We start from the raw sequence: 23559 nt of genomic DNA, 5'->3' as shown, positions 1-23559 counted from the left end.
TAGCATTAAAAAAGTTATACAAATCTTTAATCAACCTTGAGTTACAAAATGCAAATCACCAGTAGACAATCAAGGATTTTGCAGACAAAGGCATGATCTAATACACAGGCAAAGAATACCACATTAAGGCACACCAATATTCTCCTTTAATGGCTCCGATGAGATTTTACTCACCTTCCAAAGGAATGCAAATACTTGTGCTGTAATACAATTTGGTTTTATTGTTTGAAGCATCTCAGCTTGCAGACACAGCATGCACATGCATTATAACAAGCTATAGTCAAGCTGAGTTTAACACAGTAATTTGGTTATTTCAGAAAAAGGGAAAGATGAATAAAATATTAGTATTCTAAGAGATTACTAAAAAGTGGCATGATTATTACTTAATCTTTCAAATGATTTTAAAAGGAACTGTGAGATTAAGTGTGCAAATTTTTTTCTTTGTTCTTACTAACATTTGATAACCAACAATCAAGTTTCCAGTATTACTGCTGCATACATTAACACACATTCTAAAACTTAAACGGTAGTTTACCAACTTCTCATCAAGTGAAAAGTGAGAACTATAGAGGTATTTTTTTACCTTTCAAAAACTTAATGCTAAGTTTTAAGATAAATATATCAATTTATCATTTGGCTTTAACATTACTGTTTTGTCTTTTTTAAGAGATGGAGGTCTCCTTATGTTGCCTAGGCTGGATTAATCCCTTGACTCAAGGGATACTCACACCTCAGACGCCTGAGTAGCTGGGACTACAGGCTTGTGCCACTGCACCTGGCTGTTTTTGTTTTTATGTTATTAAAAAGCATGTGAACCAAGAAGTATAGACAATCTCTGAAAAAAATAAAACGTACAATATTAAATTAATAGATTTTTGCCAAGATTAGTATGTCATAAAAATAGTTTTCTTTTTTTCTTTTACTGACCCACTGGCAGATAAAAATAGTTTTAAAAGTAAAATATAAGAGAGTTTTTAAAGACAGAAACATTTGAAACTACAAGCTGTGAATCCAGTCACGTGACATGAAAATATTAACCACACTGGGAGGAAATGTTTAAAATTTACAGACTCAACAGCAGGAAGTATAAAACCACTTATTAAAACACTTTTTGGCTGGGTGCGGTGGCTTACACCTATAATCCCAGCACTTTGGGAGGCAGAGGTGGGCAGATCACCTGAGGTCAGGATCCAGCTTGGCCAACATGGTGAAACCCTGCCTTTACTAAAAATACAAAAATTAGCCAGGCATGGTGGCACGTGCCTGTAATCCCAGCTACTCGGGAGGCTGAGACAGGAGAATCGCTTGAACCTGGGAGGGGGAGGTTGCAGTGAGCCAAGATCGCACCACTGCACTCCAGCCTGGGCAACAGAGCAAGACTTCATCTCAAAAACAACAACAACAAAAACAACACTTTTAATGAAGCAGGACCAAAGGAAAAAAAATTGGCAGTTATACAGTAATGAATGTGTATTACTTTAGATGCTTTAACTAAAAGGACCTTAGCGATGCCACCCAGTAAACAAGAAATGACCTGTGACTTGTCAATACGGTAGTTACTCCCTCTTCTTTGTCCTCCAATTGTAGGAAGACTTAAGGCAATTTTATGCTTGAATCCTGCTGGGTCAGATTGGTCGTGAAGCTTAGGGGCACCAATAAAAACTATAGCTGCTGGGTGTTCAACTGGTTGTTTTTGAAAATGCTAATAATCAAATATCAAGAACGTTTGCCATTCCTTGGGTGCAAACTAACCCTACGGTTCTAGTATTATGGGAAAACAGCTACTTTATTAGCAACAGAAGAAAGAAAATAGTATTAGGGAGAAATTAAAAGCAACTTGAATATAGAATTTATGAATTTTAAGAGGTATAGGGAGGCTAGAAAGTGGCTGAAGAAAAACTAAGGCATTCACAGGAAAAACAGAATCATGTCCTGACATAAATTTGCTTTCCCAGGAAGTACTTTTTTTTTTTTAATTATACTTTAAGTTCTATCGTACATGTGCACAACGTGCAGGTTTGTTACATAAGTATACATGTGCCATGTTGGTGTGCTGCACCCATTAACTCATCATTTACATTAGATATATCTCCTAATGCTATCCCTCCCCCATCCCCCCACCCCACGACAGGCCCCAGTGTGTGATGTTCCCCTTCCTGTACTTTTTAAAACAAAGCTTCCATGTCAAGATAGTAGACTGTACAGACAAATACACCTTCCTTCCCTTAAGAATCCTTTCCTCACCCTCAGAATATTTGCACTGTGGTTTTCTAAGAATTATAAAAGTAACTCCCCAAAGAACCCAAAACAGAAATGGAGAAATTGCTAACAGGCTACACATAGGAAAGGGGAGGAGCAGAGGAATAAGACAACATTCCTTCCTATAAATTCTTCTGTACTACTAGACTTGTTACCACACACATATATTGCTGTGATTAAAACTAAAATATAAGGGGAAGGTTATTAAGTTAATATTTATTTTTCAGTTTATCATTTAAAATCAGCACAATGAAATTAACATTCTGAATGTAGATTTAAATGTTATTTCTTTAAAAACTAAACTTAGAGTTCAAGACCAGCCTGGGCAACATGGTGAAACCCAGTCTCTACACAAAAATACAAAAATTAGCTGGGCATGGTGGCACATGCCTGCAGTCCCAGCCACTTGGGAGGATCACTTGAGCCCAGGAGGTGGAGGTTGCAGTGAGCTGAGATCACACCATTGCACTCCAGCCTGGGCAACAGAACAAGACCCTGTCTCAACGACAAAACAAACAACAAAATAACTGAACTTAAAGTAACCAGCAGGTCTCACTCTCTATTTCTCAGTCTAAGGCACCCATATCCACAGAGCTATTCATGAGTGTGCCAGAGTATACATGAAGCTTCAGGAGGCACATTAGTCTGGACCTTCAAACTGAGCCCCCCCAAATATGGAAAAGATAAAAGTCATGTAAGTTTAAGACAAACAGATTTCAAATTTATTTCTTGCTTTCAGCAAGCCAATTCAGTCTAAGTCCTCAGTCTCCTAAGAGGTATATGTTAACCTTTATCTTCAGGTAAAAAGTGTGAGAACTACAAATGTACGTGAACACTAAGTATAAAACAAATCCTCAAAATTAAATGTAAAACATGATTTTCCAAGTAAACTTCAAATATTCCAAAAATAAAAGGATTAAAGAAGCAATTAATTGAAGGTACTTCTTAATCATCAAAGAATAAGATTAGTGATTAAAAAAAAAAATCTGGCCAGGCACAGTGGATCACGCCTGTAATCCCAGCACTTTGGGAGGCTGAGACAGGCAGACCACGTGAGACCAGGAGTTTGAGACCAGCCAGGCCAAAATGGCAAAACCTCATCTCTACTAAAAATACAAAAATTAGCCAAGTGTCGTGGTGTGCACCTGTAGTCCCAGCTGCTTGGGAAGCTGAGGTACAAGAATCACCTGAACCTGGGAGGCAGAGGTTGCAGTGAGCCAAGATCATGCCAGTGCACTCCAGCCTGGGTGACAAAGTGAGACTCTGTCCCAAAAAAACAAACAAACAAACAAACAAAAAAAGTCTGGAAGATGATACTATCCAGCTTTTAGAAAGACTGACCCTCAAAGTCTTCCTAGGATCATTACCATACACAGTATCTTGAACATGGCTCCATAAATATCTATAAAAATGAAATAATAAATATCTTAATAGAAAGTGGTGATTTGTCTCCAACCCACAGAGCAAGGCAGTCTCCATGGTAGTTGTACAAAATGATTCACCAGAATATGGAAGGAAAATACTAAAACTTCTACTTAGATTTATTTTTTGATAAATGGGGGAAAGGGCAGAAGGAGAAGGGAAGGAGGTAGAGGAGCAGAAAGTGACAGGGGAAGAAGTAGAGGGAAAGGAGAAGGGACAAGAAGAAAGGAGAGATGGGGGCAGGGGGAGGGGAAAGCAGAGGAAAGAAGGGGAAGAAGGAAAATGAGGAGAAGAAACTAAATTTTGTCAGTGTTTAACATCTGGATCGATACTAGTAGACATCAATATACATATATTGAGAATTTGGTCAAGCATGTTTTATGCATAAGGTAATGTATTCAAAAGCCTGAAGTCACTGCCCTAGAGTAGTACTTACTTTTCAATCACCCTGAATGCCACAACACTGTTCTGTATATAAGATTTCAACCCAAACTCAACAAACTTATTGAAAATGTGAATGGAGTATACACACACAACGGAACATTCAGCATTAAAAAGGAAGGAAATTCTGTCGCAAGCTACAACATGGATGAACATTACACTAGGTGAAATAAGCCAGTCACAAAAAGACAAAACACTATATAATTCCACTTATATGAGGTATATAAAGTAATCAAATTCCTGGAAACAGAGTAGAATGGTGATTACCAGGGATTGTATGAAGTGGGGGAATTGTTTAATGGGTATAATTTCAGATTTGCAAGATGAAAAAGTTACAGAGATTTGTTTCACCACATGATAGACTTACTACTAAACTATATACTTAAAAATGGTTCACTTGCTAAATTTTATATCATGTGTTTTTAGTCATAATAAAAAAACTATAATGGAAAAAATATATTCAAGCCATTTTGCTGCAGGACTTAGGACTTAGAAATATTAGAAAACTGGGTTGAAGAGAGAGATCACATGATTGGTCTCAGTAAGGTACACAGAAATACTGAATTAAGCAGGACATGGTGGCTCACACCTGTAATCCCAGCAATTTGGGAGGCTGAGGTGGGAAGATCACTTGAGTCCAGGAGTCCAAAACCAGCCTGGGTATAGTGAGACCTTGTCTCTATAAAAATAAAACTTAAAAAATTAACTAGGCTAATCAATGATGGCCTGCACCTGTAGTCCCAGCTACTTGGGGCACTGAGGTGGAAGGATCACTTGAGCCCAAGAGGCCAAGGCTGTAAAATGAGCTGTGATCACACCACTGCATTCCAGCCTGGGCGACAGAGCAAGACCCTGTCTCAAAAAAAAAAAAAAAAGAGAGAAGAAAACATTGAATGAGGGAGTCTAGGTCAGATAAATGAATGTTGCATTTCTTATAGGGTTAGTTTCTTCTATTGTCATCAGGCTTTAGCAGTGAAATAAAAGAATAATTACATGTAAAAATCTATACATGCACATTTCTTGGAGTTTCTTTATCTTCTATGCTTTCTCTACTCTTGTATAAAAATTTGCCTTCCTGACTCATTTGTAAAATGAATGAATAGAATACTTTTTAAACTTTAAATTAAAATTTATATTATATGGTCTTCAATGAAAAGTCTAACAAAAATGTACTCCTGGCCAGGCGTGGTGGCTCACACTTGTAATCCAAGCACTTTAGGAGGCCAGGGCAGGCGGATCCCTGAAGGTCAGGAGATTGAGACCAGCCTAGCCCATCTCTACCAAAAAACACAAAAATTAGCCAGGTGTGGTGGTGCACGCCTGTAATCCCAGCTACTTGGGAGGCTGAGGTGAGAGAATCACTTGAACCTGGGAGGCGGAGGCTGCAGTGAGCCGAGATCACGCCACTTCACTCCAGCCTGGGCGACAGTACGAGTCTCTGCCTCACAAAGAAAAGAAAAGGAAAGTATTCCCTTCCACAGAATTAGTTACTTTGAAGTCCAGCAGTCTTTTAAAAGTTCCTTATAATAAACCACCAGTTAAATGTTTGGCATATTCAATTACATTTTAAATCACCTATTTTGTTTTATATTTTAATATGCTCAAGTCTTTTCTGGTCAAGATATTTTGCTGTTTTGCTTACTTTGCTAAAGGAATGTTAGCAATGACGTGATAATCACTGACTACTGAATACAGAACTTTTATTTTTACACAAGTTTTATAAGAAAAAGCAAAAAATGGATTTTCTGATCTGTTTTAGTGTAATAAGTCAGAAATAAACTTTATGTCTAGAATATCATTAGCAATCTCATAGTAAAAAATATATGACATGCTTACCACAAATAAAATGTTCATTTTATATTTCCATTCCTCAACTTGGATACATAAAAAAGTCATTACTATGAATTTATTAAGATAAAGAGGTAATTCACAGTTCTTATAAATCCAAGTATCACAAAACACAATAACAATTCTTAAAAACACTGCTTTATTTATAATACAGAATAAAAAGCAAAAGTATGGATTTCTAACTGTTAGCAGAAAAAGTAATTTTTTGAAAATTGCTATTGCTTAGCTGGTTCTCTTCTTTAAAATTGACCATAACAAAACAATTCAGAGTTCCATGAACATATACCTGCACTACAGTTTTAGTTAATTAGAAAAATCAAACTCTTCATTAATATATAATGTGGAATTCACAAAAAAAATTTGATTAAAAGTTAATTTATGTACATTAACATTTTTGTTAAGAATTTTGACCTGCCAGACTACAGTCTAATAAAAATCTATCATTTCCTTCAGTTATGAAGCTTAACTTATCTTTAAATATTATGTTACTACAAGAACACATTAAGTATATAATAGATATATAGAAAGAAATATAATCTAGTTCATGAGGCCATCATTGCAAAGAAAATTTAAATCCAAATTTATAACAGAACAAGGAAAACAAATGATGGCTTTCAAATTCCTCTCATAATACAGTACCTAAACTTATGGAACACTTTTAGAAAACATGTTTAAGGGTATTTCATCTTCAGTATACAATGTATTTCATCTTCAATATACAATGTATTTCCATATGCACATATATCATCTTCAATATACAATGCTTTGACACGTTTGAGTAGTCAGGAAAATGAAATATTCTAGATTTGTCAGCTTTCACTGGCCAAATTTAAAAGATAAAAAATTTTAAATACACATTAATTTTAACTGGATTCAAGTCAACTTTTCTAAAATACACTGTTTTATTCCCTTGGTCAACAATGTATATTGAACATTACTTAATGCAATTAGACTCTTGGTACATCAATGATTATGATTAGCAGTAATCCAAACACACAGGACTGCTTACCTACTACCTAAAATTTATCAGGTTGCTGTCCTGCCTCGGTAAGTTTTCAGGGCAACATAATAATGCCTTAAAAAAACTGAGATTTCTGAATGTTACTTTATATTGAAAGCCAATGCTGCTAGTAGTTCCTTGTCTTGGTTGATTTTCTGTTCTGAGATTTTCTCTCTAGTTTTCAGTGGATCCCTACTCCACAGGACCTTCGCTTCTTTCCCTTTCTCTTCGCTTCTTTCCTTTCCTCTTTCTGCCTGCTCCTTTTCTTTTCTTTTTTGAGATGGAGTCTCGCTCTGTCGCCCAGGCTGGAGTGCAGTGGTGCAATCTCAGCTCACTGCAACCTCCACCTCCCAGGTTCAAGCGATTCTCCTGCCTCAGCCTCCTGAGTAGCTGGGTCTACAGGCACATGCCACCACACCCGGCTAATTTTTGTAGAGACAGTGTTTCACCTTGTTGGCCAGGCTGGTCTCAAACTCCTGACCTCAGGTGATCTGCCCACCTAGGCCTCCCAAAATGCTGGGATTACAGGTGTGAGTCACCACGCCCAGCCCTCCTGCTCCTTTTCAAATTAGCTTGGCTTTGAAACCAGCAGGCCTTTAGTTTTCATCATTCAGTGAATATATTCCTTTTTTTCTGGTTAGCAAATGGACAAATCGTACCATTCATGTTTTCTTTAAGTACTTCTTCAGTTACTTCCATGATTGTATTTAGAATACTTTCTGGGTACTCAAGGACAGATGAGCACCATATAACCTGGATATGACTATATCCAGCCCTACCACTAAGTGAACAATACGTTTTAAGTATTCCTTATTATTGGCTGAGGTTAAACATATAGATGCAGATAATTTTAGGTCACTTTATTTTCTACTTGGGGTTAAATAAGTGGTAGGATACAGCTTATGATGGGCTTATAATGGCCCCCCCAAAATAATTTATGTAATGGTATTTTTGCCTACAACCAACAACTAGAGTGGTTAATAAGATTGGTGCAAAAGTAACTGCAGTTTCGCCACTGCTTTTGCACCAACCTTATACAAAGATCAACCTGGACTTTCAATAAGATTCCTTACACATATCTGTGCTCAGGAAAAATGGATGAAATTGAGACCTGATGGCTAGTAAGAATGTATTTTTCATTTTCTTTTTTATGGATATCTGCACATTCCTTAGCAATAATTTATCCCTTTTTAACATTTTACATCAACAAGATCAGAGTCTTAACAAATGAATTTTTCTCAGAACATATTAAAAATATGGTCAAAATTAATTTGCCAATTTTTAATTTAAAATTAAACTCAACAGAGCTATGGATCTTACTTCCCTTAGACTTTGAAAGTTTTTCCTTAATTGAATTCAGATATCTCAAGTATAAATATAGTCCAAGGCAAATTTCATGTGAAATTAGTCTTTTAAAAACATCTATACAAAAAGCACAATAAACAACTTTTTAAAAAACAGAAAAGGAATGTTACAAAAACAAAATACTTAATATTTTAATAAGCAAAGGTAAATTTGGCGAATAAGGTAAATTTGCATATGAAATCTGACATGCATAAGAAGAAAAAGTAGAAGTAAATGAGTTTAATTTAAGGCAAATGGGAGGGACCAGAGAGATAAAACAGCCATCAAAGTAGTAAGCAAAGTGTGGTAGGTGGATGAGTAATAGGCAGGATGGTATCAGGTTTCTGGAGAAGTCATGTTAGCATTCTACATTTTCAGTATTTTACAACAGCAAAAACTGAATTAGCCCCTAGATTGGCTAAAGGAAGCTAAGGGCCATGGCAGGGAAGATTACAAATTATCCCTCTGATGCCACTTATACTATTCCATAAGTACAATTTGTGGTTAGGTCAAATACGTTAAGAGACCCACAGTGAACTCTATGTCCCAAAATATTAACTTCAGTTGTTCTTAAAACCTGAAATTCCTTTAACAGGGAAGGCAAATATTCTATTCCAAATAGACCAATAATAAAATGCTTCTACTTGTAAAGCAGGGGTTGGCAAATTGCAATCCAACAAATAAGTAATGTTTTCTTAGAACACAGCTATACTCATCTGTTTACAAATGGTCTATGGCTGCCTTTGTGCTACAAGGGCAGAACTAAATAGTTGTGAGATACCAAATGGACTCCAAAACCTAAAATATATATTTGGCTTTTTACAGAAAAAGCTAGTTGAACTCTGCTGAAAGTTATAAACTGAATTTGCCTCATGGTAAGTATTATACATAAAGAAATTCCTGCCTGTTTTTTCTTGATGGAAGAAAGAGGCAGGACCCAGACTAGAAAGTATGAGAGTCCTAGCTAGGTAACTGAAGAAACAATTTCAATTAAGGAGAGGAAATAGAAGCTAGGCCATCATGATTTTTTGCTATATAGTCACGCAGGGCCACAGGTTAGTGGAAACTGCTTTTGAAAAGTATAATATATGCCAACATTGCTACTAATAACTTTTAAATATTTTAACAAGGTAATAACTTTTCTAAATTCTGTTTAATATAGCTTCATTCAAAGAATATTCATCAATCATGGTATAGATTTTGGCAATAATTTTTTTCCCAAATAATGAAGCCAACTTCAAGTTTTTCTTATTCTCTCATGTCCCTCACCAACTGCTTGACCTCCCAAAACATATATATCCAAGCCCACATACACCTATATGTACAAGCATATGTTCAGTGTAAACGTCAGGGAAGAAGTGAATGAAAGTTCATAAAGAGATAAATAACCTTGCTGAGCTTCTCTCAAATGTATGCATAGGGCTTTTTTTTTTTTTTTTTTTTGGAAAAACATTTAACATTTTCAATTTATTCAACATCAATATAGAATGAAATAAGTTTTCAAGTACTATATATTAAAAATAAAGCTACTCCTCATGCCCTCCATAATTGGAAAACCAAGATTATCACACATGGGCTAATACATGAAAAAAATACAGTTTTAACATTAGAAAGTTTTTAAACGGGGACACAATTGTTTAAAATATTTACTTTTCATGGTATTATGAACACTTAGAAATCCAAAAACTCCAATGGCCGGAATCATAATATGCAAATCATAAAGCAGCCTAATTTGAAATGTTTTTCTAGTCATTTCAAGCCATAGTCTGATTTTCTATGATTAGCACTGACAGTGTTTTATTTTTACACACTTTAAAATGTTAAAGTCTAAGGGACAGAAATATAAAAAACAAAGAATTTAAAAGCAGAATAAAATAGCAGAGATAGTTTTCTAAACTGCTAATCATTGTTTTAAATCAAAAATATGGCTTGATCAAAGGAAACTTCTCAATTTTCTATAAATGCCAAACAAAATAAAACTGTCCCACTGTACCCCAACCCCTCAAAACAACACAAAGCAAGCTGAATGATAAAAGCCTATTTCTAAAGCTCATATCTTGCCTGCAAGACTGGGAGGGCTATGAAAACTGATGGCTGAAAGAGCTTTGGAAAAGCCCACACATTCCATGGAGAATACCACTACCTGGTGGGGGCTAGGCATAGCAAAGTGCCTTCCTGCCAAAGAAAGAAGAAAGAATCCGTATTTGGGATAGAACAAAAACCAATATTACAGTGTGTTTCAAAACAAATGAAAGTTTCAGTAGTAAAACATTTAATAAATTTACATAAGGTCGTTCTAATTATTGGTACAGGAATATCTTAAAGATTAAAAACTGCACCAGAAACTTTAATACTGCATTTTCACTGTATGACTATTTGTTTATGCATTTCGCAAATGGTCTCTAACCAGAACTTTCTATAACTAAATTAAAATGTAATTACGTTTGAGAATGATATCACTCAGATAAATAAAGCTTCAGTCCTAAAAAAATTTTTTAAACTCACCAGGTAAAGTTTTTGAATGTGTCTGTTCTTTGCTAGGAACATGTGCACCTCCACCAAACACAGCAGACCACATTTTCTCATTTAGAGGATGGGCCACAATCCGAAATAGCTCATTACTTGAATGTGTGGCCAGGCCATGGATGAAGAGACTAAGATACACTGCTGTGAGAATCTCACAGAGCAAGACTGTAAGCCCTGACTGGGCTTCCTCGCCAGAAGAATTCAAAAGTCGAATTAGACAAGTTATTCCTAGAACAACAAACAAACATAGCTGTCACTGACTATAAATTTTTAAAATTTTAAAAATTAACTATATTTTTCTAATTTTAGGAAAAAATGTATTGCATCAGGATTTAATACTGTATTTTCTTCCCTAGATTCACAGACTAGTAATGGTTATTACAGTTAAGCACAAATGAGCTATTTGAGAGAAACATTAAAAATCTTTAACATTAAACATTAAAATCTTTCATGACTAAGATCTCATAGATAAATTTTCATAGATGGGTTTTTCTAGTATGTCAAAAGCAAAATGATTTAAAAAACGGTATTACAAAACATTTGAGTTATATTAGTATAATGATCAAGGGAATACTAATGTTAAGTAACTGTAATTCAAAATGAGTGGTGAATACTTAACTGGTATCAATTCTAACAGTATTTAACAATGATTATCATGTGGCAAAACTAAAATAGTCTTTTTACTTATCTAAGATTATAAATAAGACTAAGAAAAAACTGATCTATACATAAAAATTATACCTGGCCATTGAGCTGGTGATGTATTGGGAGTTAATGCTTCATCTAAGCTTCCTGTTTTCAAAGAATGTCGATGAGGAAGCAGTACTGTCTGATACACCATTCCAGTAAACTGATTTGTTTGAAATGAACTAAGAGAAGAAAACAATATTTAAATCTATGATAAATTTTATATAATATTTTCATGTTTCAGATCTACTTTCAAGAGTATCAATTTTTGTTTATTAATTATACTGCTAGTACATCTAAGTAGTATAATGTACAGTCTAGTGCTATATAAAAACAAAGTATCCTTTAAGTGTAAATATACACATTTTCTAAATTAAAACACATTTTAAGGGACAGAATAAGTACAAATGAGAAAACTAAATCGCTATGTACCACAAGTAGCAAGATTACATATTTGACTTAAAAACATAGTTATCTGGTTGAAAATGAAGTCCGTTTAGGCTCACTTTTATGTATAATGGCTAGCCTACCCTACATCAGGCACTGCAGCAGGTACTAGGCATATAAGGAATAACAATGTTTCTGTCCCCATAAAATTTAATAGGGGAACAAAACACAAATAATGTTATCATACTACTCTTAAAAGATGAAACCTACGCATACGATGCTATCAAGGCAATACAGAGGAGTATTTCACACAATTTGAGAATTCAGGATAAGCTTCCCCAAGTAAAAGATGCAAAGCGAAGACTAACAGATGAATGAACAAAAAAACCTGCAGCTTGACATAAACTATGAAATAATTCTGACAGAAAATGGTATAAGGAATTTCCTTTAGAAATTCCTATATCATACATTAAGTACATGAATATAATACTTAAATATAGCGCATTTATTGGTGTAAATGTGTTATGATTGGCAAATCTCATTGGTTATAACATTTTGATGCCTTTGTAGTTTCCCTTGCTTTACTTTCCAGTTTCAAGATGGCAGAGTAACAACAAAAAAAACTACCTCATTCCTAGAGAAATCATAGATAGGAAAGATAAAAAGAAGTTAATGAAAATAAAACCTAAATAATAAGAAAGTGAATTCTTGAAGGATCAGGGTTAAAGAAATCAAGTTGAAGCTACCTTGGGAAATATACAACCAGAGTGGTAAGTAAGGCTACCCACAGAAAATTCAAAAACACAAACTGGACAGACAACCAAAAATTAACAAGGAAGGCTGACACCATGTAAGAAATAACAAACTCAACAAAAGATCTTCACCTGAGAAACCCAACTTATCAGTAAAGTACTCCATACTCAAAAAAAATTTTTTTAAATCAAGAAATGTTATAGAAACAGAAGCAAATACTAAATTCAACAAGAGATCCTGAAAATGAAAAACAGAATTTCTAAAACATAAATTCTTGCTAAATAAGACAGGACATTGCTGAATAATAAATCCGTGTTTGGAAAATGAAGCCAGAATTTCTCCTGAAATGAAACAAAAAGAGATAAAGAAAAGGAACATAGGATGGGAAAGTTAAAGAACATTAAGAAATGACCCAGAAGTTGCAATATCTGTTTAACAGGAAAGATAGAAGAGAGATGAGACAATACTTGAAGAAATAGAGTATTTCAAACAACTAAAGATAGATATAGAAAGACCCCAGAGGGTAACAAACTATTTTTTTGAAGCCTAGATAAATTTCAGTAAAATTTTATAACATAAAGAGAAATACAGAGAAATATCCTATACATCAATTATTCGGTAAAATTTTTCTCAATTCCAAGTTACTCCCTCCCACGTGGTCCCTGAGCCTTTTACTATCTACTGTCTTATTATAGTTACCATTTTAGTACTATGCCATATTATATACATGTCATTTATCAACTCACATGTTTGTCTCTAACTAGACTGACCCTAAGAAATAGACCTTATCATATTATTTGCGTTAAAATTCTCAGTGCCAATCACAATGTCTGACATAAGGCAGTGACCAGTAATAGGCTGCTAAATAAGTTATACAGAATAAGGGTTTGAGATTCATCTGCCATAAAAATTTCAAATACGAACAAAAAGTACTCAAAACCTCAACCATATGCTTTTTGCATTATTTAAAATAGACTGTTACATATAGTTCTAAACCACTAACATACAAAATATGAAACCTCATTGCTTACTGTAAGCATTCTTAAATTTCATAAAAAGATAGTTACCTGTAGTTATGACTACCACAAAGGCACTGATAAATACAAGCAGAAAGTGAAGCTGCTAAAGTATGCATTACATACACCTGGAAAACAAAAACAGAATTACTTTAAGTATAACCTTTTTAAAGTACAGATTTTTTTTCAAGACCTAATATAATCAGATTTTTAAAATAATGAAAAAATTTTTGATTCTTTGCCTTCATAAACTATTTCCTTTTTTTCTATAACACTCATTTTTATCTACATGAGTCTTACTACAGAAAATTTAAAGAAAACACGCTAAAGTCTTCAGCAGAAATTATAAAACACACATTTGCTACCTAATTTCTTTTTCTAGAGCAAAGGGGAACAGATGTCAGCTCTCCAGTAGAGCATGAACCATGTATTAAAGTAAGCCCTCCAACACCCAATCTGCTTTTTCCTCAACCAAAATGTGAAGAAACAGCCTGATAACTGACAGTTCACCAACGGACAGGTCACTGAAGAATATGCTACCACATATTCTAGTTACCTTAAAAACAATTTGAAGAGAGTGAAACTAGACAAAAGAGAAAGAGAAAGGATATAAGGTATGAAAGGCAGCAACTGAAAGGCAGTGGAGTCAGTCATTTGTTTTAAGGAAGAGAAGACTCTAAACATGGCATGGCAAGGGCTGTAACATTAGGCAGAACTGAGGATGAAGGAGAAACTTCAGCTAGGTAAGAAAGCAAACTAGACTAGAATATTAAAAGACCAGGTTCTTCATCTGATTGTGAAGTATGCCAGTCATTTTGTAGATAAAAATGGAGAATGACAGATCAAATCTAATTGCTAATTTTTCCTTCAAATGTCAATAAAATGTAGTATGAATTAAAAGATATTATATAATTGAAGATGACAAAAACTATGTATGGGAGCTTGCAAAAATGATCACAGTATTTTGCAGCTTCTGCAAGAGAGAGTTGGACGTACTTCTCCACTCACTGAATCTGAGCTGGGCTTGACTTGTTCGACCAAGAGGACCCAACAGAAGTGAAGTGTGAGTTCCGAATCTACACCTCAAAAAGCCTTGCAAATTCCATTCTTGCTGCTCTTGAACCCCTGAAACTACCACTTGAAAAAAATCTAGGTGTGACTGGGCCATGGGGTACACAGACATTTGATCAAACATTATTCTGGGTGTCTGTGAGATGTTTTCAGATGAGACAAACATTTGAATCAGACTGATTAAAGCAGATTGTGCTCTGTAATGTGAGTAGACTCAACTGGCAAGACCTGAACAGAACAAAAAGGCTGAGTAACTCGCATCTAACTGCACTGAGCTGGGTCATTGCTTTTCCTGTCTTCAGACTTGAACTAAAACATCAGCTCTTTTTGGGTCTTCAGCCTGCTGACTTTCTGACCTGAACTTAAATTATAGCTCTCCTGGTTCTCAGGCCTTCTGATTTGGACCGGAACTACACCATCAGCTCTCTTGGGTGTCCAACTTGCCAACTGCAGATCTTGGGACTTTTCAGCCTCCAAAACCACATAAACCAATTCCTTATAATAAATCTCTCTCTCATTATATATATATATATATATATATATATATATATATATATATACACACACACACACACACACACATACATATATCCTACTGACTGTTTCTTTGGTGAATCCAGACAAATATATTAGGCTTGCCTGCTGGAGGATGAGATACATATGACCCAGATTCTCCTGTCAGTGCTGTCAACATGTGCCAACCACCAGAAATGTAAATGATGCCTTCTTAGGTCATCTAGAACCTGACTAACCCACCAGTTGACCAAAGATGAATGAGAGAGTCCAGACATTAGCATAGCTGGCCCAAACCAAAGAACTAATGAACCAACTCACAGAATTATAAGCAAAATAAATGATGGCTTTTTAAGCCACTAATGTTTCAGGACAGTTTTTTTTTTTTTTTTTGGCAGGGGGCGGGCGCGGAGTTTTGCTCTTGTTGCCCAGGCTGGAGTGTAATGGTGCGATCTTGGCTCACCGCAACCTCTGCCTCCTGGGTTCAAGTGATTCTCCTGCCTCAGCCTCCCGAGCACCTGGGATTATAGGCATGTGCCACTACGCCTGGCTACTTTTTTGTATTTTTAGTAGAGACAAGGTTTCTCCATGTTGGTCAGGCTGGTCTCGAATTCCTGGCCTCAGGTGATCTGCCCGCCTCGACCTCCCAAAACGCTGGGATTAGAGGCGTGAGCCACCACACTGGCCTCAGGACAGTTCTTAAGCAGCAAAAGGTAACTGATACACCACAGGTATGCTATAATTAGTTTTAAATATGAAATATAGTTTGGCTAAAATGAGCACAATCTGAAAGAAATTAAATTCCAAACTGTATAATAAGCACTATGGGCATTTATACTACAGAGCAGTACAGAAAAATAAGTAGTGAAATTTAATTACAAGGATTAAGGTAACTAAACAGGGTAAAATTGTAGGACCGTCCACCATCAGGAAAACAGAAAATCGAATTGGTGTGATACAACCTGTGAGGTGGATGAGAGCTACATGATAGACTATTAAAAAAAAAAAAAAACCACTAGGGATATATGAAAATGGTCAAAGTCAGTTATACTTCAAAGGATTTCAATATGTCTGAAAAGTAAAGATAAAATATGACATTAACAGCAGATAAAGTAATGATGAATAGGATGCTTTGGTTGATTAGACAATTAACTATAACAATATAATTAGTTGCATGCATTAGAATCACACAAGGAGCTTCTTTAAAAATATACATTCCTGGGACATACTCTCACAAACTGATTAAGTTTGGAGTGAACTTGAGAATCCAGACTTTTAACAAGCACTGCAGCTGATTCTGTTTTAGCTGGTTCACAAAGTACTGCCCATCCTAGAAGGATGACAGGGGCAAATAGTTCACATTATCCTTAAAATGTGGATTTCTTTAGTATTAACAAGGGAAAACTTCATTTACATATTAGTGCCTTTACATTAAAATATTAAGCTTCTATATTTAAAAAACAATGAGCTTTTTGGTTAAATGTACTACTAAAGGACTCATACGTACCTATTTTTCTTAAAGCAGCTAGACTAAATAACTAGGCATTGTGATAAAAAATTCAAGAACTCTACTGGGTGTAAGTAACATGAGTAAGATAAGCCAGTCTACAACCAGAAGATTTCTTTAATAGGAATCAACATAAACTTGGCAATGTAACAATTGCTATGCTTAGTCTGATGTTTAAAATTACTTAAAAAAAACCTTAATATTTATCTTGTAGTTTTATCATTGTATAGATGAAGTAAAAGCTTGAAACCAAGCATACTTACTTTATTGCTTTGGATATCAGGGTGGGGTGGTGAATCAAAGTCTATTATGGCATGGAGAATATCATGTGTCAGATTACTAAGGTGCAATAATGGATTGGCAACTACTGTTTTGGCATTGGCTGTACAAGCAAAGAGGAGAGGCACTGAGGTTTGCTCTGACAGAGGGCTAGAAAATAGTGGTTCTGATGTTTCCTTAAAAACAAAGAGGGATAAAAGGTTAACCAACTATTTACAGTTACAAACCATTACTTCAGTAAATCAAGGGCTCTTTAAAACACTTCAAAACAATTAAAAAATAAAAGCATAATAGAAACTTAGAGTTAGAAGGGATGTGAAGAAGTCAGCATTTCAATAATCATATTTAAAAATAAGACATTGAGGGGCACAGAGAGGGAAAAAAAAATAAGACAATATCCTCTTGCAATAAGAAGTCTGTCGCCCTACAAGGCATTCAGACAACACTTTGGAGTGTGAATTAAGCAGGTCATAAGGCCTGATACTGAATCGTCTGTAACTACTATAAATACACAACTCTACTAATTCATAATATGAAGGACCACACAAAAGGGAGCTTTCCCTAAAGCAACCGTAATGAAGAAAATCAAGTCTTAGTATTCAAAACCAAAAAAGAAACACCAAAAACAGTTTTAGACATGTACCATTTTTGACTATCAAGTAAATTACATACCTGCTGAGATTCTTGCAAAAGCAAAATCAATTCCATTCTTACAGATGCAAGACCCCCACCATGGGATCCATGAAGTATGCAGTAACTAAGAAACATTCTCAAAAGTGACTGATACTTCAAGAGCCACTGTCTTTTTTCCTGAAAATTTTCTCTCAGTTGTTTCACTTTTGTTTGGTGAGGCAAATCTTCAGCATCCTCATTTAATCCAAATTCATCTTCATTTCCGCCAAATGCAGACTGTAGTTCTTCAGTATCTGAGCAAAAGTCACAAGTCCTCTGAAGAGCTATCACCTCTTTTTCAAGCCAGTGGTATAGTTGGTAACGCAATTTTCCACCATCTATTTCATAGCCAGTAGATAAAGTACGAAGTTCTACTGTGAGAATCTTTAAACATGCTCTAAATTTTAACTGAACTGCAATTATATCTTCTGATGGATTTAAAAGGTCATTTTCATCTAGTGTGCTGAAAGATTCTGTGTAGTTAGAACTTATGTCATCCAACTTTTTATCTGTTTTTCTCTGTAAAGGTTTTAGTTCTTTCATTGAAATAGGGACATCCTCATTTTCTTCATCATTATCACTGTCCCATTTTAACTCTAAAGAGTCATCCTGAAACACAACACTTGGTTGGCTCCAGTCAAAAGAAAGAGTGGAGTTTGACTGCTTCTCTGAGGAACCCTCTGAAGAAGATCCAAAACCATTTATCAGTGACTGTGACCAATCAACAGCAGAAGACTTATCTTCCCTTGCATCCAACTTTAATGGAGAAGAAGGAGAACAGTCTTTACTAGTATCCAGAAAACTAGAAGCCCTATAAAAAGGTCTTGTTTTCTTGATGACTTTAGGCATCTTTGATAATACTTCCAAAGCCAACATTGGGCAGCCAGCTTTTAAATGAGCACTGGCAGTGGTAAAAAATAAACGTCTTTCACTTAAATTAATTGTTCCTGCCAGTCCACTTTTTCCTGTTAGACTCATATGTGTGGAAAATGTATCAGATGATCCAAAATGACGTCTCAGCAAAAGAGGATGTGTTCTTAGATAATTGTAGAAATTAAAAACTGTAGGATTACTGGCTGATAAAACTTGATCTGAAAGTAAATTCATTTTATGAGCGAAGAAAAGTTATGAACTGTGTGTTTGTATTGTAGTGTCTTTTCTCTATCTACTATGACACCTTTATCTACAGAGTCTTTTGACAAAATTTTACTAATAGGCCACAATGATCCATGGCACTGAAGAGACAACAACACATTTATAATGAACATGTTCTAACAAAGTAGGAAAACAAAGATTATGCTGCTTTCCCATTGAAACAAATCTCTTCAGGTAATATTCTAGGATAATTTAAAACATCCAGTTATAGACTTTTAGTTCTTTTTCTCCTACTTCCCTGAACACTTCTCCTCAGTCTGCTTTGCTAGTCCTCCTCATCTTCTCTACCTTTGAACGCTGAGAGTCTCCTAGGGTTCAACTGCTGACTTATTTTCTATCTATATTCCCTGAGTTGAATTCATATAGTCCCATGACTTTCAATAACATCTACACGCTGATAACTTGGACATCATCTCTATCTCCAGTCCCAACTTCACACTGAAAACCTAAACTCCTATATCCAAAGGCCTACATTTCATTTTTACTTATGTGTATAAACTCTTGCTTTGGGGCCTTTTTATTTAGTGTGCCCTTGGCCCAAACCACTCTTTACCTATATCTACACTGATTAACTCACTCATTTCAACCAGTTCTCTGCTCAAAGTTCACCTTATCAGAGAAAGCTCCATGATCTAAAACAATTCTTCCCCATATCATCTACCTATTGTTCAATCTAAAAAGCCAGGAGTTACCTTTGACTCCTAATTCCTTTACACTCCTTATCAAATCCAGTCCTACGTAATCAATCTTAAAATCATATCCCAAATCCAACCACATCTCTCTGCCTCCATTCCAATCATTCTGGTCCAAGCCGCTATTATTTTTTGCAATTTTCTTCTAGAAGAATACAAGTTTAATTCATAATAAAAGTATGTAAAAATGTACTAGTCCCAAATCAAAATACAATTTTTACATGAATATGTGTAAGTATAAGAAAGTGGGCCAGGGCCAGGTGTGGTGGCTCATGCCTGTAATCCCAGCACTTTGAGCTCAGGAGTTCAAGACCACCCTGGGCAACATGGTGAAACCCCATCTCCAGCAAAAATACAAAAAAATTAGCTGGGCATGGTGGCACACACCTGTGGTCCCCGCTACTCAGGAGGCTGGGGTGGGAAGATTGCTTGAGCTTGGGAGGTGGAAGCTGCAGTGAGCTGAGATAGCCCCACTGCAATCCAGCCTGGGTGAGAGTGAGACTCCATCTCAAGAAAGAAGAAAAAGAAAGAAAAGAGAAAAGAAAAGAGAAAAGGAAAGAGGAAGGGAAAGGGAAAGGGGGCCAGGCACAGTAGCTCATGCCTGTAATTCCAGACTTTGGGAGGCTGAGGTGGGAGGACAGCTAGATGCCAGGTGTTTGAGATGAGCCAGGGCAACAAAGCAAGATACTGTGTCTAAATTTTTTTTTTTTTTAAATAAAAACACTAAAAAAAGAAAAGTGGCTGGAAAAGGCATTTACATTTTCCCTTCATTACATAGAGGCTAGTTTGAAAATCTTTAGCTTAAATGGCTAGGAGACTTAAACAAATGAGTCACACAGCTTTCTCAAAGGTTTAGGAAGTAAGGCGAAGGCCACTTCCTGATTAAATGATAGCACATAAAAATCTATGAACTAGACCCTTTTCCAATTAGTATTCCAAATAATATAATACCTATTTTATCAGCTACCAAACACAATTCAATCTATGAAAACATATCTGGAAAGTAAATCTCATTTTTATATGCATCTATATAAAAAATTCCATTTTATACTGGCCTCTAAGAAAGCTTTAGCAAAGAGGATTTCTAAAAGAAAAGGTACTAGTAGACTCAAAAGAGTACATAAGCTCTACCAGTTCATAACAAGACAGTCAAAAGTTCATCTAGCTAAAGATTTTCTAATCACGTCACTTAAGTCAACTTTTTTTTACACTGAACACATTTTTCACTGTAAGAATTCTAAAACTGATTGACAAACACACTAAATTCAACCTAAGATTTAAAAACTGGTTTTATAACAGTATTTCTTCAAAATGTTTATATTCAAGTGTTGACAATATTTATGTTCAATACTTATGTAAATCTATTTTGTAAAAACAGAAAATCCAACGCTCTTTGTTTTCAAAGGATTTATCTTTCTGGAGAAAAAAACCAACCAACCAACCAAAAACTGTTATAAAGACCATGAATTCAATTTGTTTGTATTACCCTTACCACCTAATAGAGTGATCTGCACATGTAGCAATTACCAATAATACTCTTAATCATTAACATCTTAGAAGTGCAGCTTACCATCATTCTCTCTGATAGGTTGCTTTATTAATGTTTCCAGAGCACCACTATAATCTTCCAAAATCCAATATGCCATGCTCCGAAGAAAAGGATCATGATGCATATTTATGTTCAATGAACACAGTTCACTGACAGGAGAATCGATTCCCAAAACTTTTTTACGTAAAATAGATTTATATGCTGCAGATGTATCAAATTCAGACTCATAGAGTCTTGCTATTACAAGAGCCAACTGAATGTCATTCAATTTCTCAAGACATACCTTTAAAAAAAAATACTGTTTTTAAATAAGCAGGAGCAGGTTTCATTTTAGGATAAATTCAGTTAACTCACTAATAACTAGAAAAATATAAAGCCTTATAAATACTCAAAATTAGCAAAGAAGGATAAGAAACAAAACATATGCTGCTTGCTTTTAGCAAATCTACTTGACAACATTTAATAACTGCAAACCTACCTTCTAGTACTAAATATATATATATGTGCAAAAATTAAACTAAATGAGGAAACAATGGATAATTTAAATGATGTCAATTTAAGCTATATTATTTTATTTTTGTCTTGAACCTCTACTATTCTCCATCCGCCCCTGGAGACTTTAGTCTCCATATTAAAAGGTTGTTTTGAATTACTTGTATGAAACTCTGAGCAAAAGGGCAATTTGAGACAGAAATGTTATATCTTAAATATTCATAATTTTTTTAAGGTTTACTAAGAAATAATCAGTTAAGGATTTTCTAACATTCATCAAATAATACAGAGCCAGATATGGGGTTCAAATATGTTTAAACTGGTAGGACAAACCCTTTAATTTTTTGAATATTCTCAAGAGTCAAATCAATTACCTATCTCTACCAACTAACAAACACCATTTCGTTAATCTTAATTCTGTATAAATACCGTTCAAGTTAACAGTCAAAATTTTAAATGTCTTTATTAAATACTAAGTTATTTCAGATATTTGGCCTTGTGTTATTTCCAATAAAGTTGAATCTAAAAAAATAAAAATTTAAGCACTAAGGAGCTTTAAAAGATGACATTGCTATACTTTGTTATTTAAATTTCACTCATTACCTCAATTGCATCTCTGAGGCAACCAGCTAAAAGAAAAAATGCTGCAGAATGTTCAAATCTTTGCTTGCCTAGCAAAGAAAAAGCATTCTTTAAAGCTGCTTTACGCCACCTCTCATCCTCAAAATTGTGTCCAAAAAACTGTGTCATCCTGGTGTTTTTTTCAGCTCTATAAAGGAAAAAAAATGGAGTGAAAATTTTGGAATACAATTTTCTTTACATCAGAATCAATTTTCTAAAGTTAAGATTTGGCTAAGTCTAAATAGAAACATCTGCCAGTTCATAACTTACTATGTATCTGCTTCTTTTCCCAGTAAAAATTATATTAGGTAAACATTTGTTATATAAGTCTCAGAGATTACAAAAAATTTTTCTTTCTAAATACAAAGAAAACTACATTAGCAGGACTGTGAAAATTACTTTTAAATCCATGCAAAATGTTTGATTTATATTAACTTGGGTGCCACCATTGAAACTCATCAGTATCTTTTCACCCCTGCCATCTGAGAATGACCTAAGAGATAAAAATCTGAAGAATGTGCCTTGAATCAAAACAACCGTAAATCATCAAGTCTCTTAGAAAACCGATTTGTTATCGTGATTTTTCCCCCAAAGGTTGCTGTTCATGTGGGTCATCTGGAAATAAACTCAAAACAAATGATGAACTATTTATGATAATCATGTTCACCAGTCTTGCTCAGAAGTGAGAGAGAAAAATTCTAAGTGAATTCAGCTCAGAAAGAAGGTGGGGCCCACAGGAAGGAGATAGTTTTGTGGGGTAGGCTGGCCCATAGTGCAGAGGTAAATGCCTGCTCCAGAATCCACCATTTAATCCATCTTCTTCCCTGTCCCAAGCATAAGTTTCTGCTTTAGTTACCTGATATGGTTTGGCTGTGTCCCCACCCAAATCTCATCTTGAATTCCCAAGTGTTGTGGGAGGGACCCAGTGGGAGGTAACTGAATCATTGGGGCAAGTCTTTTCCACGCTATTCTTGTGATAGTGAATAAGCCTCAAGAGACTTGTTGGTTTTACAAACAGGAGTTTCCCTGCACAAGCTCTGTTTTGTCTTGTCTGCTGCCATGTGAGACATTCCTTTCACCTTCTGCCATGATTGTGAGGCCTTCCCAGCCACGTGGAACTGTAAGTCCAATAAACCTCTTTCTTTTGTAAATTGCCCAGTCTTGGGTATGTCTTTATTAGCAGCATGAAAACGGACTAATACATTACCTTTGTTTTATAGGAGCATAATGAGAAGTTCTTAAGCAAAATATTGTTTCTGGATTGATAAATCTGAAAACAAACTGACCTCATCAGGTTTCTTCCACTCTGAAAAACACTTGGGGCT

The 23559-nt window shown here is 35.2% G+C and overlaps 1 protein-coding gene across 4 annotated transcripts in view; it reads right to left on the bottom strand.

Annotated features, from left to right (window-relative positions):
• The window catches only part of DMXL1 (Dmx like 1), a 187131-nt gene that overhangs the window by 59974 nt on the left and 103598 nt on the right, over positions 1-23559 (bottom strand). For 2 of the 4 annotated variants that reach the window (XM_055387254.2, XM_055387255.2), the window contains exons 22-28: positions 22217-22382; positions 21143-21419; positions 17726-18816; positions 17038-17229; positions 13735-13811; positions 11582-11709; positions 10820-11068 (exon numbers count right to left, since the gene is read on the bottom strand). In XM_055387254.2, the coding sequence (XP_055243229.2) occupies positions 10820-11068; positions 11582-11709; positions 13735-13811; positions 17038-17229; positions 17726-18816; positions 21143-21419; positions 22217-22382 (2180 nt within the window). The remainder of the gene's footprint in view (positions 1-10819; positions 11069-11581; positions 11710-13734; positions 13812-17037; positions 17230-17725; positions 18817-21142; positions 21420-22216; positions 22383-23559) is intronic. The other 2 variants (XM_019028210.3, XM_019028211.3) reach the window with 1 other exon arrangement.

This window comes from Gorilla gorilla, chromosome 4, assembly GCF_029281585.2.
Source record: "Gorilla gorilla gorilla isolate KB3781 chromosome 4, NHGRI_mGorGor1-v2.1_pri, whole genome shotgun sequence".
NCBI lineage: Eukaryota > Metazoa > Chordata > Mammalia > Primates > Hominidae > Gorilla > Gorilla gorilla.
Note: the sequence above shows the minus strand (reverse complement) of the source record. Positions and strands in the feature narration are given on the sequence as shown.